This window comes from Mustela nigripes, chromosome 11 (genome assembly GCF_022355385.1).
Source record: "Mustela nigripes isolate SB6536 chromosome 11, MUSNIG.SB6536, whole genome shotgun sequence".
NCBI lineage: Eukaryota > Metazoa > Chordata > Mammalia > Carnivora > Mustelidae > Mustela > Mustela nigripes.
This window is the reverse complement of record NC_081567.1, coordinates 35191617-35206318: the sequence shown is the minus strand read 5'-3', so window position 1 is coordinate 35206318 and position 14702 is coordinate 35191617. Positions and strand designations below refer to the sequence as shown.

Below are 14702 nucleotides of genomic sequence, written 5' to 3'. Positions count from 1 at the left end.
CCCCAGGTAATGTGACATCACCCCTGCTGCTGCAGGAGGGAACACTCACCTGGCACCTACTGTGTTATAGGAATGGTTCTCGGTACCCTACAAAGATGATGGTCACAACACTGCAAGTGATCTTCAGGCAGGTGCCGTAATTATCCCAGTTGTACTGATGAGAAACAAAGTCACAGAGACACTAACTGACCCTGCCGAGGACACAGAGCTCATCAGCGGGACAGCTGGGATTTGGACGCACGCAGCCTGGGCACAGCCGCACCATTAACCACGATGCTACACTGCCTTTTGTCAAATGACGTGGCTGTGGCAGGACACGACATGACACTAGAGTTCCTTGCACAGACATAAACATTTTATGTTCTGCCTTTTGTGACCACATCTCAAGTTCAGTCATGACTCGACTGTTACATTCAGAGACCCTTATTTCTCCCACTGGGAAAGATGCAACCATTGACATCTGAACGAACTGCCTTTAACGCTCACATTATGGGTCTCCTTGGAGTTTGTGTTGTGACTTGAAAACAGAGCCCTAGAAGTTGTCCCCACGGCTGAGAAACACGACTCGACTGCACTCTAAATTTATTCATTTCTGCTTCCACGCCTGGCTCCCACGCCTGGCTCCAGCCCCACATCACCTTCCCTGGCCCTGCTCCCCGAGGGGACGAAGCTGGGCTGCTTTTCTGGTTGTTTCTTCTGCTGCCTCCTTGTCAGGGCATGGCCTGGGTACCTGGGATTTAAGGGAGGAAGGTCTGACGAACGGTATCCATTTTCATCTTCCAGTGGCAGGCGTGGACACATTTGTCTCAGCGACTACAGCTGGTGCCAGTGAGGACTGCCACAGCTCTCCACCTGCTGGGGGGTGTTCCGCCAGGACGTAGAGGAAGCCCCCCAGGGCGGCCACAGCCATGGCTGTGTTGTGGGAGGAACAGCCATCTGGGGAGAGAAAGCCCTCCCTGTGAATCCTGTGTTGAATACTGGCCACAGTTCTGTCATGAGTGGTTTTTGGATACTTCCCCAGCCAGCCAGGTCCTGGGCCACCACCCATCCACCAGCTGCCATGAGTGCTGGCCACTAATAGCTCCCGTCTCCAGAGAAATGACCCTTGCCAGTTGGAGCCTCCTCATCAAGAAGGTTATGCCTCCTCCCAGTGACTTACTAATACATGACACAAAAGACCAGCCTTCCATCTGGGGGGGGGGGTGACTCAGGTGCAATTTCCACTCCAGAGCCCCCCTCCCCTGGGATCTGACCTGAGGCCACACCCTTGTCCAGCTCCTTCCCACCTCCCCTTGCTCTGAGGGCCTGCATGAGACCTTCTAGGATAGCATCCTGTTGCCCATTTTTGCAGATAGGGAAACCAAAGTTCGGTAGCAGGGATGAGCTCCCCAACACTGGAGTCCCCAGGGCTCATTTTTTGACCTTGATAGCCTCTCTCATTCCTGCCTTAATTTTGTCTGGTCCCAGGTGACCCTGAGCACCTGCCTGACACCTGCCAGAGCAAGAACCCCTTAGAGGTTTCTTTGTTCTCTAACCCCCAAGTGGGCCACCCACCTCTGTTTCTGAGCAGGTGGAGAGGGAGCCAGGACTTTCCTCGCCCCTCACGGTCTTGGAGATGGGAAGAACCTCAGCTAGGGCCTTTGGAGGGAGGGAGAATGCAGGTTCCAAGGAGCCTAATTATGCACGCCAGCAGCTCACACTGTGATACGCCAAATACCATGGGGAGTGCTCTGCTTGGTGATCTGATACTAACCCCCAGCAGCTCTATGAAGGAGGCACTGGTAGGTCCTGATTTTATAAAGAAATGGAGGACCAGAAGGGTCGAGTGATCCCCACAGTGAGGAAGAAGCAGAAGCAGATTCCAGCTCTGACAGCATGATTTCAAATCCTGTGCCCTAAATCTCCACGCTGGCTGCCCCCTGCTCCATGGGTGTGCAGGGGGTGTGCTCCAGAAGGAAAGGAAGCACTGCTCCCTCCTGGGCAGTTCCCTCCACTGCCATCAATCTGTAGGGACCCCGGAAGGATCTCGGCCCTTTCTGCACCTCCCTCTCCAGTCCCAGCTCAGTCGTACGGTCTAGCTGTGTGCCTCTGGGCAGCAGCCAGCTCTCCAGTGCGTGCACAGCAGAACCCCTACCACCTGGCCATGGGTAGCCACAGCCCCTTGTGTCAGGGGCCTCTTGTGGTCTCCTGAGAACTTCTCTCCCTCCCCCAACCCAGCCTTTGGATTTGTACTTCCACTTCCTTCCCTTGCCTACCTGCAGGCAGATGATGAGGCTACAGTGGGGCTCATGGGGAGACATTTAGTTACTGGAATCATCCACCAACCTATGCTGGGTATCTGCTCTGGGGGCTGGCTATCACATCTCTTTTCCTGCTTGTGTTTTGCGGATATTTATTTTTTAATAAAATAAAAAAAGGAAAAAATCAAAAAATTTTAAAAAGGAATCAGTTCTTCTCTTCCTTCTTCCTCCCTGCCTCCCATATTAAATCTTGCCTTTCTTCCCTTCCCAATATAACTGGATCTGATTCTCGGTTTCTCTACACTGGTGGACTGACCACGCAATTTATCTTCTCAACCAGGGATACTTCGGGGAGGAAAGGGGGTACTATTCATAATGGCTCCGGGACAAGAGGTGTAAGCTGGGGACATCTGGACATGTGGCCACGGGGATTGCATTGCTCACTTGCCTGTTGGCTCAAAGATTCCCTCCTGCCCTTTTTTGGCTCCAAACCACAGTGCACTGACCCTTCCAAACTACATTTCCCAGGATGCCTTGCCCATCAGCTTCTGTCTGTTTGAGCAATAGCAGACACAAGCTGAAAGAGGGGATACTCCTCCCCATCTTTGCCTCCTCCATGGCCAGCCCCTGCAGGCTCTCCTAACCCTGCCTGGCTCCACAGTCCCTCCAGCTCTGTTTCCGGTGAGGGTCGTGGCTTCCTGCAGTGGTTAGTCTCTGGGTTTTCTCGCTTTTCTGGGCTCATCTCTTGCAACACCTTTGAGAAGAGTTCCCTGCATTAAACTCCCCCTGCCTCAAGTTCCCGGTGCTGGTTCCGTTTTCCTGACTTGACCTAGACAGTGAGGGGGTGCTCTCTGTTGTCATTTTCAGTAACACGCTGAAACTTCTTTTATGTTCCCTTCCTGGAGACAAGATCTCTGGACTCCCGCTTCCTACCCTGCCCTGAGGGAATAAGGCACATTTCCACTGAGGTCAATCTGTGTGCAGCCTTTCTGGGGTGTATCTTGGTTTCATGCCCAGAAGGCCGCTGGGTATTTTCATTACCTGTAAATTGTTTTTCTCGCCTCTTCACTCTCCTCAAAACATGCTGTTGGTGTTGAACGGCTTTTGATAATTCTTCATCTTCAGCAGCTGGGAGAAGAGTTGAAAGGTGACCTTCTCAAGATGGATTTTCACACCTTACTCACCAACCCCCCCCCCCCCCCCTCTCCTCTCCCCCCCCCCCCCTCCCCCCCCCCCCCCCCCCCCCCCCGCCTCACAATACCTCAAGAAACTTGGGACTTGCCTCTGGAGGTTCTTCCAGAAGGTTCCTGGAGCACCTGTCTGCAGATCCTTACATACTGCCTCAATTTGCCCTCTGCTGATGTTTCTCCCATTGTGGTCCCCCAACCACCCATATCAGGGCAGCTGATGCGGAGGAACTTCTTAAATATGCACTTTCCACAGGCCCACGTTCTGTCTGCTCAGTCGGAAGGTCTGGGGGCCTCAGAACCTTCATTTTATCACCTGTTCTATTCTAAAATTAGACTATCTTATTTCAAAAGCTTTGCCTCCTTGAGGCATTCCAGGCTTTAGCCTGTACTGGAAACCTCCTCTGTGCCACAAACAGGACAAATGGTTTCCCATGTATTATGTCTACTCCTCATAGCTCAGGAAGGAAATTATTATACCCATTTATCTACAGAAGAGGAAGTCAAGGCTCAGTGAGTTAAAAGGGACCAGCTGCCCAGTGTAACACAGCTGGAAAGGGACTGTGTCCTCTCTGCCTCCTCTTCTAGGTCACTTGCTGCAGACATCTCCCTGAATATTCTCGCCCAAAGAAACTTCTTCCACATTCTTTTCTTTCTCAGCCTGTTTCTTCTTCACAGCCCTTATCAGAACTCACAATTAATTCACTTATTGGTTAATTTAGATGGCTTCTGCCTCTTTTCTTCAGGGTCAAAGTATACCCTGGATCCTAGAAAGGGTCTGGCCCAAAGCAGGTGCTTAGGAAATAGTCACCGAAGCAATGCATTTGTTCCTGCAGGGGCAGGGGGCCAGCACCTTCCAACGAGACTGTCTCCCATCCTGCAAAGTTTTGGCTTCCAAAGATCCAAGCCCATTTCCACGTGTGTGTGTGTTCGCCTGTGTGTTTGCATGTATATATGTGTTGCAAATCTCTCTCTGAGCCACTAGGACTGCTCTATCACCTTTCTTCACTTGGCCTAGAAACCCAGCCCCCCACCAGCCTCCTGCTTTCAGCCAGGGTGGACGTGCACCTCACCGGGCCTCCCGAAGCATCCTTCCTGTGGCTTCTGCCAGTTGAGAATGGCTTCCAGCCACTGGAGCTTGTAGAAGTCCAAGAAGCCACTGATTCCACAGAACATGACTGGAAGCAAAGACAGAGGATGCTCTACAGGCCTTCCTCCAGGCCCACCAGCTTCCAGCGTCCAAGGCTGCACAGTGCCACGAGCCTCCTCCTGCCAGCAGGTAGGGGCTCAGGGCAGTGACTGGAATAAGGCGACTCCCAGACTAGGTCCTGCCTCCACTGAGGGCCTTGATGGGAGTCACTCAAGAGTTAGTGTCAGTCGAGGGATCCAGACCCCCACGCCAAGGAGCAACCACTATGAGATGCCTTTCCTGCCTCATCTCTGAGCTGGTCAGTCAGTCCAGAGTTCCATCACCGTGTCAGCCTTGGGGGCAGGAAGCAGTCACGTTGTGGCAGGTAAAATACAGGACGCCCAGTTCAAGTCGAGTGTCTAATAATCACAAATGCAAATTTTAAAGCACAAGAGTATCCCAGGGAATGTTCAGGATATACTTGTACTAAAAATATATTCAGTTTATCTGGAGTTCAAAGTTACTTGGGGCATCTATATTTCTTTTGCTAAATCTGGCAACCCGTGAGTGCGTGTGTGTGTGCATGCGTACGTGCCCCCTGGACCAGGCACACCCCTCCGCTCTGTCAGTAGAGAGGAGTGCCAGGGCTCACTGTTCTCCATGAAGATGTCCCGGGTCAGGTAGGCATATCCAATGGCCTCAGCTCTCCGGTTCAGCTCCATCATGTTGGCACAAAATAGATTCATGTAGTGTTGGCTCTGGCGGAACAGCCCCTCTGTGCATCCCTTCTGAGGGGAAGAAACAGCCAGAAGGATAGATGACACACCCACACTCCACCACAGGGGAAGGCTTGTAGTTCTGAGATGGTCTGGAAGGAGGCTGCCTTTGAGGCAGGTCTTTCCTCTTTTTCCAGAATTTCTTCCCCATCTATACCCCTGGACTGCTGGAGGCTCCATCTCTGGGTGGGGTGGCAGGGGGGGGCGGCGCGGATCAGAAAGAGCTGGGTTTGAGTCCCAGCTCTGCCACTCAGGAGTGGTGTGACCTTAGCCGGCCACATTAACCTTTCTGAACCTCGAGGGTCTCAGCCACAGGGGAAGGGTGATGTGTCTGGGACTGCACCAGAGGCACTCGCTTGGATGGGCGGTACCATAGTCGGGAAGTACCCGACATAGCCTGAAACTGGAGCGATATAACCATTCGCTGCCGCCCCATTCCGATTTCAGGCTAACCCAGCTGGCTAGCTTCAGTGCTGCTCAAAGTGTGGGCCACGGACTGGTCTCAGGGACGGGACAGGAGACGAGAGGTGGATTTGCCAATTTCTGTAACATTGTATCAGAGTAGCCTTCTACCTGTCCAATCTAATAAGCAAAATAGTTTTCCTCGTAATTTGATTGTTATTGTATTTACAGAAATACTGGATGGGGACAGCTTGCCAACAAATAACAACAATTTTTTTTTTTAAAAAACCTGCCTAACTAAAACATTAAGTACCTTCTCAGCTAAGAATTTCTTTCTTTCTTTTTTAAAGATTTATTTATTTATTTGACAGACAGAGATCACAAGTAGGGAGAAAGGCAGGCAGAGAGAGGAGGAAGCAGGCTCCCTGCTGAGCAGACAGGCCAACACGGGGCTCGATCCCATGATATCACGATCTGAGCCGAAGGCAGAGGCTTTGACCCACTGAGGCACCCAGGCACCCCTCAGTTAAGAATTTCTGCACAAGAAATAACCTCTTTCAATGGAGATAATGAGCCTTACCTTTCCATATGGGGAAATATATATGCTTAAAAATTATTATCCTAATTTAGGGTTCCTGGGTGGCTCAGTTGGTTAAGCGTCTGCTTTCGGCTCAGGTCATGATCCCAGGGTCCTGGTATGGGTCCCGCATTGGGCTCCCTACTCAGTGGGGAGGGCCTGCTTCTCTCTCTACCCCTCTCCATACTTGTGATGTCTCTCTCTCTCTCTCAGATAAATAAATAAAATGTTTAAAAAATAAAATTATAAAAATAATTTTATAAAACTAAAATTATTGTCTTTATTTAGTGAAGTTTGAGCTCCTGGGCTTGGAAGAGCATTGGAGGCTGCAGAGGTCAGGGTGGGGCTGGTTTGTCTTGGTTTGTTTTTCTGAAAGCTGCTATGGACCAAATATTTGAAATCCTTTTCCATTTGTTATTGTTTACGGAGTTCTTTCTGCTGCTTCTCTTTTACTCTTTCTCTTTGTTTTCCCGGCGCCTACAATCCAGTTTTGCATGCAGTGCGATCTGTCCAACTAGAATCCCAAATCCTGCCCCCCCACCCCCACCCCTAGTCTGGTTCAATGTTATAGCAGACAGATGGCAGACTACTCTTACTTCTCCCTCCTGATGTCCAAAGCACAAGCCCCAAACCCCGCTTATTTTCCTGGTGTGTAGCATGCAAAACTGCACCACCACAAGCCCCTTCTAATCTTTGGCTCTCCTCTGTGCGTGTGGCTGGCCCATGTGGGGCACTTACCATTCTGGCCGAGAGGAAGAACAGCAGCTGGTGGGAGAGGCCGTAGCCCGAGCAGCCGGGCTTGGTCATGAGGGTCCTGCACAAGTCTGAGAGCCTGCAGGGCTGGCTGCTGTCTGTCCTGCAGAAGAAGTGGTTCAGGCGCCCTGAAGGAAGCCTGAGGACATGAAGCCTGTTCCAGTCCCCAGCCCCCCACTTGTTATTAGAACCCCAGTATGTTCTAGGGACCCAGCTGTGCTACCCCAGCAAGGGGAGGCGACCCTGGAGTTATCCTGGATTGGGCAAGCTCCAAGGGGCTGCGACTTGCTCTGTGGGACCCCCAAGTACAGTCCTTGGGGGACCACCCACTACCCTACCCAGCAATTCTATGAACCTAGGGCTGATTCAGGGCTGGTACCAAGCCCCCTGCACAGCAGGATGAAATTGTAAGCGTCACTAGGCTCTACTCCTGCTTGCAGAGACCTACAGCCCAGTGAGGGGGCCAGAGCCCTAGATTAATGTAAATTCTATCTATGGCTACTGGTGGTGCTAGGAGAGTCAGCCTACTGTGGGAGGTCAGGGAAGGTTCTGGAAGAAGGATGCTGGAGTGGCTCTAAGGCGTAAGCAGGGTTACTTAGGCAGGGGGTGGGGTGGGGCAGGTGGGAGGAGGACCACAGATAACAGCGGGGCACAGGCAAAGGTTTAGAAGTGGGACAGAATAGGTCCTTTTGAGGGCCTGACAAGAGCCCCAGGGGCTGGACTAGAGGGGCCCGGGGACCTGTAAGGGCAGCAGGAGCTGGGGCTTTGTTCTGAGAACAACAGGAAGCTTCATACTGGGGGCGGAATGTTCAGATGTGGTTTTTGAAAGGATCCCTCTTGTGTGAGAGACCAGTGGGGTGTGGGGGGGGGGTGCGTTCAGGGCGTGGGGTGGATGTTTGGACCCAGCTGGAAGTCTCCAGTGGAGAGCGGGGCTGCGGGGGAGGCAGCTTAGGTGCAACGGGGGTGGGAGAGGTTGGTGTCAGGGTGTCTGGGAGGTGGGGAGGCTGTGCTTGGTTCTGCACAGATCCTTGGACGTTGGAGACAGGAGGACTAGCAGAGAGCAAGTGATCTGGGTTTTTGGAAAGTGAGGGCAGGTGTAGGGGGCCCACCCTGTTCCCAGCAGCTGCACCAGACAGGAGTCACTGCGTTCCTCGGAGAAGGAGTCCTGTGGCTCAAACGTGGGGTAGACCATGGAGGCATCTGTGCTGGTCCAGGCATGTGGAAGCTTCCAAAACCCAGGCTGGATGGTCGGCTGGAACTCTGGCAGAAAGGCGGGGTGAAGAGAAAGCACCCAGGGGCAGTGCACTACACCTTGCCTAATTGCACCCAGGCTCCTACAGCCCAAGCCCAGGAACTGGGTGTCCCTGCCCAGGTAGCCCTGACCGCACACAAGCCTGCCCAAGGCTCTGAGCCTTGCCTGCTGCTTGCACATTATGTTTGAAACATTCAGGAAGCTCCTCCTCTAAAAAAAAAAAAAATTTTTTTTTTTTAATCAATAGGAATTGGGGTGCCTGAGTGGTTCAGTCAATTAAGCTTCTGCTTTCAGCTCAGGTCATGATCTCAGGTCTGGGGATCGAGCCCCAAGTCAGGCTCCCTGCTCAGCAGGGAGTATGCTTCTCCCTCTGCCTCTGCCCCTCCCCACAGCTTGTGCTCTCTCTCAAATAAATAAATAGATAAAATCTTTTTTTTTTAAAAGATTTTATCCATTTATTTGACAGAGGTCACAAGTAGGCAGAAAGGCAGGCAGAGAGACAGAGGGGGAAGCAGGCTCCCTGCTGAGCAGAGAGCCCAATATGGGGCTCCATCCTAGGACCCCGAGATCATGACCTGAGCTGAAGGCTGAGGCTTTAAGCCACTGGGCCACCCAGAAGCCCTAATAAATAAAGTCTTAAAAAAGAAAGAAAGAAAGAAAGAAAGAAAGAAAGAAAGAAAGAAAGATGCTGAGGGACTTCTTTAGGATAACACAGGTTGGGATGGTCTTATGGGCCAGGATGGGGCACATGGAGATCGGAGGTAGGGAGGGCGGGGATGTGGTGGTCTGCAGCTGGGCTGCTGTGTGAGAAGGAAGGGTGTACTGGCTAACCATCTCCTTGTGCATTCCCACACACCTGCCTGGGAGCTGGGAGTCTAGGCGGCCAAACAAGCGTGAGGGGCTGGTTTTATACATCATCCCCCTTTACCACCCCAGGAATGATTCACACCAGGCTTACAGCGTGGATCAGAGAGATACTAGCAGAATGCTAATATTTGGTGTGCAAAGGGCTGAATTATTTTTGAGACATCTTACTCTCTGGGACAGACCAGACCCTCCCCTCTTGTCTAGGATGCAGGCTTCCAAGCCTTGGGTAAGCTGAGCAAGGGGAGGCATGTTCCCTACTCCCAGCCACTCTGCCCCACCATTCAACCCCTCCCTGTCTCATCACTCCCTGTATAGGTGGGAGAGGTCATCACAAGCTGGCCAGGGATGGCCAAACATTCCCCAAGTTCAGCCTGTGTGCTAGGCCCACAGGAATCAGTTGGTTACAGATTGTCCCAGATTTTCCGTTACACCAGGAGGAGTGCCCCCAGATGCTGTGTTCCTGAAGTAATGGGACTTTAGCCCCTGCTTTTACCTCTTAGGTACTTGGGATCACTCAGCTTGAGGTAGGAGATGGATCTGTGAAGGAGAGGTTCTAGCTTTTCCACCAGCTTCCCCACACGCAGGCTCAGCTGCTGCATCTGGGGGTCCTGGGCCCACTTTTCCTGAACACCTTTTAGCTGCACTGGAAAGGAAAAGACTTCATTCATTCCATCATTTGACAAGGAATTTGAATAGAAAAGATTATCCAAACTTATAATGCTTATTGAACCTCCTTTTCTCCTCCAGTTCCTGAGAGGAAAGAATTGGCTGAGCTTACTGGAAATGAGGCCTGTGGGGCTCAGCTGGGTGATGGGGGTGGGGCCAGTGTGCCGGAAGTTGGCAGCTAAGGATTTGGTTTCGGGAGGTGGGCCTGAGTTTAGATCCTGACTCGAATTCTTTCTTGTTGGATGACCAGAGAAAGATATTTAATTTCTTTTCATTTTACTTTCTTCATCTATGAAATGGGGGAAATGATGGTTCTTACTTCTTAGAGTGGGGAGTTGTAAGGATTAAATGAACTAATGCATAGAGAGGACTTAGCATTGTCTACGGTGCAAAGTAGGCACTTAATAAAGTTTAGTTGTAAGAATTAATTAGGGAGATCTAAGGTTTGCTGTACAAGAATGAGGAAGGGATTCAGATGCTGGGTGGAAAGCCGCGGTGTACAGTTGAGCAGGTTGTATACTGCACAAGGGCAGCATATATTCCTATCATGGGTTTGTATTTGTTAAATATCTTTTTTTTTAAAAGATTTTATTTATTTATTTGACAGAGATCACAAGTAGGCAGAGAGGTAGGCAGAGAGAGAGAGAGAGAGAGAGAGAGAGAGAGAAGCAGGCTCCCTGATGAGCAGAGAGCCTGATGTGGGACTCGATCCCAGGACCCTGAGATCATGATCTGAGCCGAAGGCAGCGGCTTAACCCACTGAGCCATCCAGGCGCCCTGGGTTTGTATTTGTATTAAGACAATTTTCCAGCAGATGGCAGGCAAACGACTTGAGGAAAGAGACACCTTTTTCTAATTTTCACGTTAGAATTCACATTTCAAATTTCACATTTTGACTAGCAGTGGTTCTGCAGGGGTGGGAGAAAATGGTCATGGTGGGGAGAGAAAAGGTGGTCGAGAGAGGAGATGTGAGGGAAAGCCTCAGCACAGGGCTGAGAGGATGAGAGATGGCCTGAGTCCAGATAAGAACTTTGTTGGGGAGGGAGGATGTGGTTTAAGAGTGTGTTAAGCAAGTCCTGTGGGGGGTGATGGGCTCTATAACACTCTTCTCCAGTTTTGGCTCTCTCCCTGCACTTGAACCTAGGCTGTCTGCTTCTGAAGCCTTGTTCCAGACTGCTTGACTCTGTTGCAGCTGGAGGGTACTGTCTTGGCAACCAGAAGGGGTAGCCAAGTTAGCAATGAGATGCACCCAACCTGGCTTCATGGTGGTATTTCTCCCTGCCTGGGTGGCTGCTGCTGCCACCTTTTGGATCACCGTCCTGGCTGGCAGAGGCAGCTGGAGGGACCCTTTTCTCTCTTAGGGAGGGTCAATGTCCACTTGTCTAGCCCCAAGCAGAAAGGATTCGGGAGAACAATGGGTATCTTATTGTAACTGGACCCCCCCAACTGTGAACCCCTTCTCTCTGTCCTGGGAGGCTGAGAATGAAAATAGGACCTTCACAAGGAGTGCTGTGGCAACCCGCCAGTTTCCACACCCTTTCAAGGCCTTCCTGCATCATATGGGGCTTACCCTCTAAACCAATAAGAAATTGGGGAAATGATGGTGTGTGACCTCCAAAGCTTGGTTGTAAAAGACAAGGCTCCTGCCTTGCTTCTCTGAGGTCACTTACTCTGGGAAAGCTGGCTGCCATGTTGCCAGTGCACACAGGTAGCCATATGGCGAGGTCACATGGTGAGGCTCCTGCCAGCACTAACTTGACAGGCCTGGGAGTGAATGGGGTGGCTCCTCCAGCCCCAGTCAAGCCTTCGGATGATCACAGCCTGGCTGACATTTTGACTCCAATCTCATGTGAGACCCTGAGCCAGAACCCTAGCCCAACTCTTCCTAGATTCCTGACAAACAGTCATGGTGAGATGGTAACTGTGTTGCCGTTTTATGCACCTGTTTAGGGATACTTTGTTACACATCTATAGGTTATGGCAAATGGATAGAGGAGAGCTGTGGAGAGGAGAGGAGGGGGTGGCCCTTGTCTGAGGCTGTTGTGTGGTGTTGGGTTGCGCCACCATTTCCCTCCTTCCCAGCCACCTCAACCCAGTGATGATTCAGACAGTGGGCACTGAGTCAGACAGAGCAGGGTTCTAAGCCCACTGCCTACACTTGCTTGCTATGTGACCCTGGACATTCTCTAAAGTCTGTCCCTGATCGGTGAAAGGGGATAATCATAATGAACTTACTTCAAGGATTGTGGGGAGAAGTCAGCAAAATACCCCATATGAGCGTTAACCTTGTGCCAGCACTTAGTGGGTACTTAGCAAACTTTATGTTTTATTATCTCATGGACCCCAGAAAGCACACGGCCAAGGGAACCACCTGCCCTTCCTTCTCTCTCCATAAAGAAATAACAGGCCCATGGGACGGCTGCTGACAAAACCTGTTGTCTTGTTCCAGGAACAACAACAGCTGCTTAGATGGAGCCCAGTGCTGTGCCTGACATCTAGGGTGGTCAGAAAAGTCAAGGCAATATCCACTCTCCCCTCAAGGGCTGTTGGAGTTCGATTTGAGTATGATCAGCTGTGAAGCCGATCATACTGGAGAAGTTACTGGACCTCTCTGTGCCTCAGGGTCCCCACCTGCAGGGAGAGCAAAACAGAACACTTCCCTCTCTGGGCTGCTTGGAGATTACTAGCATCCAAAGGTACATTGCCAGGCCACTTGCTGTGGCTTTGTGGGGCCCTTTCTTTATTAAAAAAAAAAAAAAATAGATCAAAAAGAACGTCTTAAGACTGTATAAGTGTAAATATGGATCTGGTGACATTATATATTAGAGCATTCTCTTTGACTTAAAAGTTTATTTTTATTCCTTCTGACTTTAACAGAAATCAAAACAGGGTGCCTGGGTGGGTTAGTCGGTCAAGTGTCTGCCTTCGGCTCAGGTCATGATCCCAGGGTCCTGGGACTGAGTCCTGCATCAGGCTCCCTGCTCAGTGGGGAGTCTGATTCTCCCTCTCCCTCTACCCCTCTCCCCTGTTCTCTCTCATGCGCATGCTCTCTCTCAAATAAATGAAATTTAAAAAAAGAGAGAGAAATCAAAACATTTTCACGGGCCTCTGAAAGTATCTTGTGCCTCATGGGGAAGCCTGCCTGTGGTTTATTATTATTACTCATTTCTAGAGGCAGTATAGGACAGGCTGGGATTAAATGGAGACCCTGGTCCTAGCCTGAGAGGATCTTGGATCTTGGGGGTCTCCAGGATGGCACTTGGGGGCTCAGGAGTGTGGGGAGGACACTGGGAGGCCAGGCATGGGAGCAGACCTGGCCCCTCTTCTTGCTGGGACCTGGAGTCCAGGTGGATGGAGGTGGCAAGCTGTGCTGGTCATCCCCAGAGGGGGTGATGGGGAAGGGGGGCCTGGCCAGAGCCCCAGGCTGATACTAAGTCAGCTCTGTCAGTTAGGTCAAGGTGGCTTTTGGAAAGGGGCTCCTGTAACTGGAAGTGTGAGTGGGGTGGTTCCTTGTTTGCCTTGGCCTATTGTCAGCTCCTTCTAGAGGATCTTATATCCCTGAAAGCTGAACAAACACTTGGCTCTTATCTTGGAGCCTTCAGGTGGCTTTGGGTAGAAGTGGAGGGAGTGCACTGCAGCCCGATCTTAAGGGTTTCTGGTTTTTCCATAGCCACGCTCCCATTAAGGCCCCTTGAGAGGGCATACCCCTCTGCCCATCTTGTTCGTGACCTATCAGGACTATCCCTCTCAAATGAATCATTTCCTCCCAGGAAAAGAATAATTTCCAAATCTTTTCCCATGTAGTGTCTGAATCCTTTTTGCTCCTAAAATAATTGAGTACAGCAGGGCCCCAAGAGGGCTCCAAAAGGAGCAAGCCTCCTAGCAGAGCAGGGAGGTGACTGGCTGAGAACTGTTTTTCTGGTGGCCCATCCAGGGGAACAAGAGTGCACCCACCTTCCAGCACCCGGAACCCCACCACGCCGTCCAGGTTGATTTCAGGCAGCCTCTTCTTCAGGAAGGAGGTGGCTCTCTCCAGCGCCGAGAGGATAAGGCCCATGATGGTGGCCTTGCCCGCTGGGGTGTCCGGTGGTGCCAGCGAGGAGGGCTGCAGAGGGGGTGGTGATACCAGCAGCAAGAGCAGGAGCAGGAGCCGTGAGCTGGACATGGCTGGCCCTCTGCCTGAGGCTGGAGGAGTGTTGCAGTTCCAGGCAGCCCGCTCCCATATACACTCCTCCTGTCCCTTGCTCCTCCCCTGCAGAGCTGGAGACAATGGGCAGGCAGGGCTGACCCAGCAGTCTGGGGTAGCCTGGGCAGAGCGCCATGGGAAGGGCTGCTGCAGGGGTCTGCTTACCGCAGGCAGGGGATGGGGTGGGTGGGGTGGGCGGCAGTCAGGCCATTTCTGGACTGGAGACAGTTGGCTGCAAGCTTCCAGCCTTTCCTTCTCATTCTTGATTCTCCAGGCCCATGGGCTAAGTCTTGGACCTACCAATTGCAGTTATACTCCAGATCTAAAAACATGGAAACGTAAAGGTTTTTCCTTTTTTGTTGTTTGAAATAAGTTTGGAACAAGCTTGTTTGAAACAGGATATTAACTGTGAAGGCAGGACACGTAGGCACTTAAAAAATCATCCAGTGGCCACATTTTATTTTATTTTTTTATTTTTATTTTTAAAAAGACTTTATTTATTTATTTAACAGACAGAGATCGTAAGTAGGCAGAGAGGCAGGCAGAGAGAGAGAAGGAAGCAGGCTCCCTGCTGAGCAGAGTGCCCGATGCAGGGCTCGATCCCAGGACCCTGGGATCATGACCCGAGCCGAAGGCAGCGGCTTAACCACTGAGCCACCCAGGTGCC

The 14702-nt window shown here is 51.3% G+C and overlaps 1 protein-coding gene across 1 annotated transcript in view; it reads right to left on the bottom strand.

Annotated features, from left to right (window-relative positions):
- Positions 1-570: 570 nt before the first annotated feature.
- Positions 571-14702, bottom strand: part of C11H16orf89 (chromosome 11 C16orf89 homolog) — a 15964-nt gene continuing 1832 nt past the window's right edge. Inside the window, exons 2-9 of the mRNA XM_059415888.1 lie at positions 13804-14109; positions 9677-9826; positions 8174-8324; positions 7050-7167; positions 5209-5344; positions 4501-4605; positions 3282-3368; positions 571-936 (exon numbers count right to left, since the gene is read on the bottom strand). Of these exons, the coding sequence (XP_059271871.1) occupies positions 773-936; positions 3282-3368; positions 4501-4605; positions 5209-5344; positions 7050-7167; positions 8174-8324; positions 9677-9826; positions 13804-14109 (1217 nt within the window). The 3' untranslated portion in view covers positions 571-772. The remainder of the gene's footprint in view (positions 937-3281; positions 3369-4500; positions 4606-5208; positions 5345-7049; positions 7168-8173; positions 8325-9676; positions 9827-13803; positions 14110-14702) is intronic.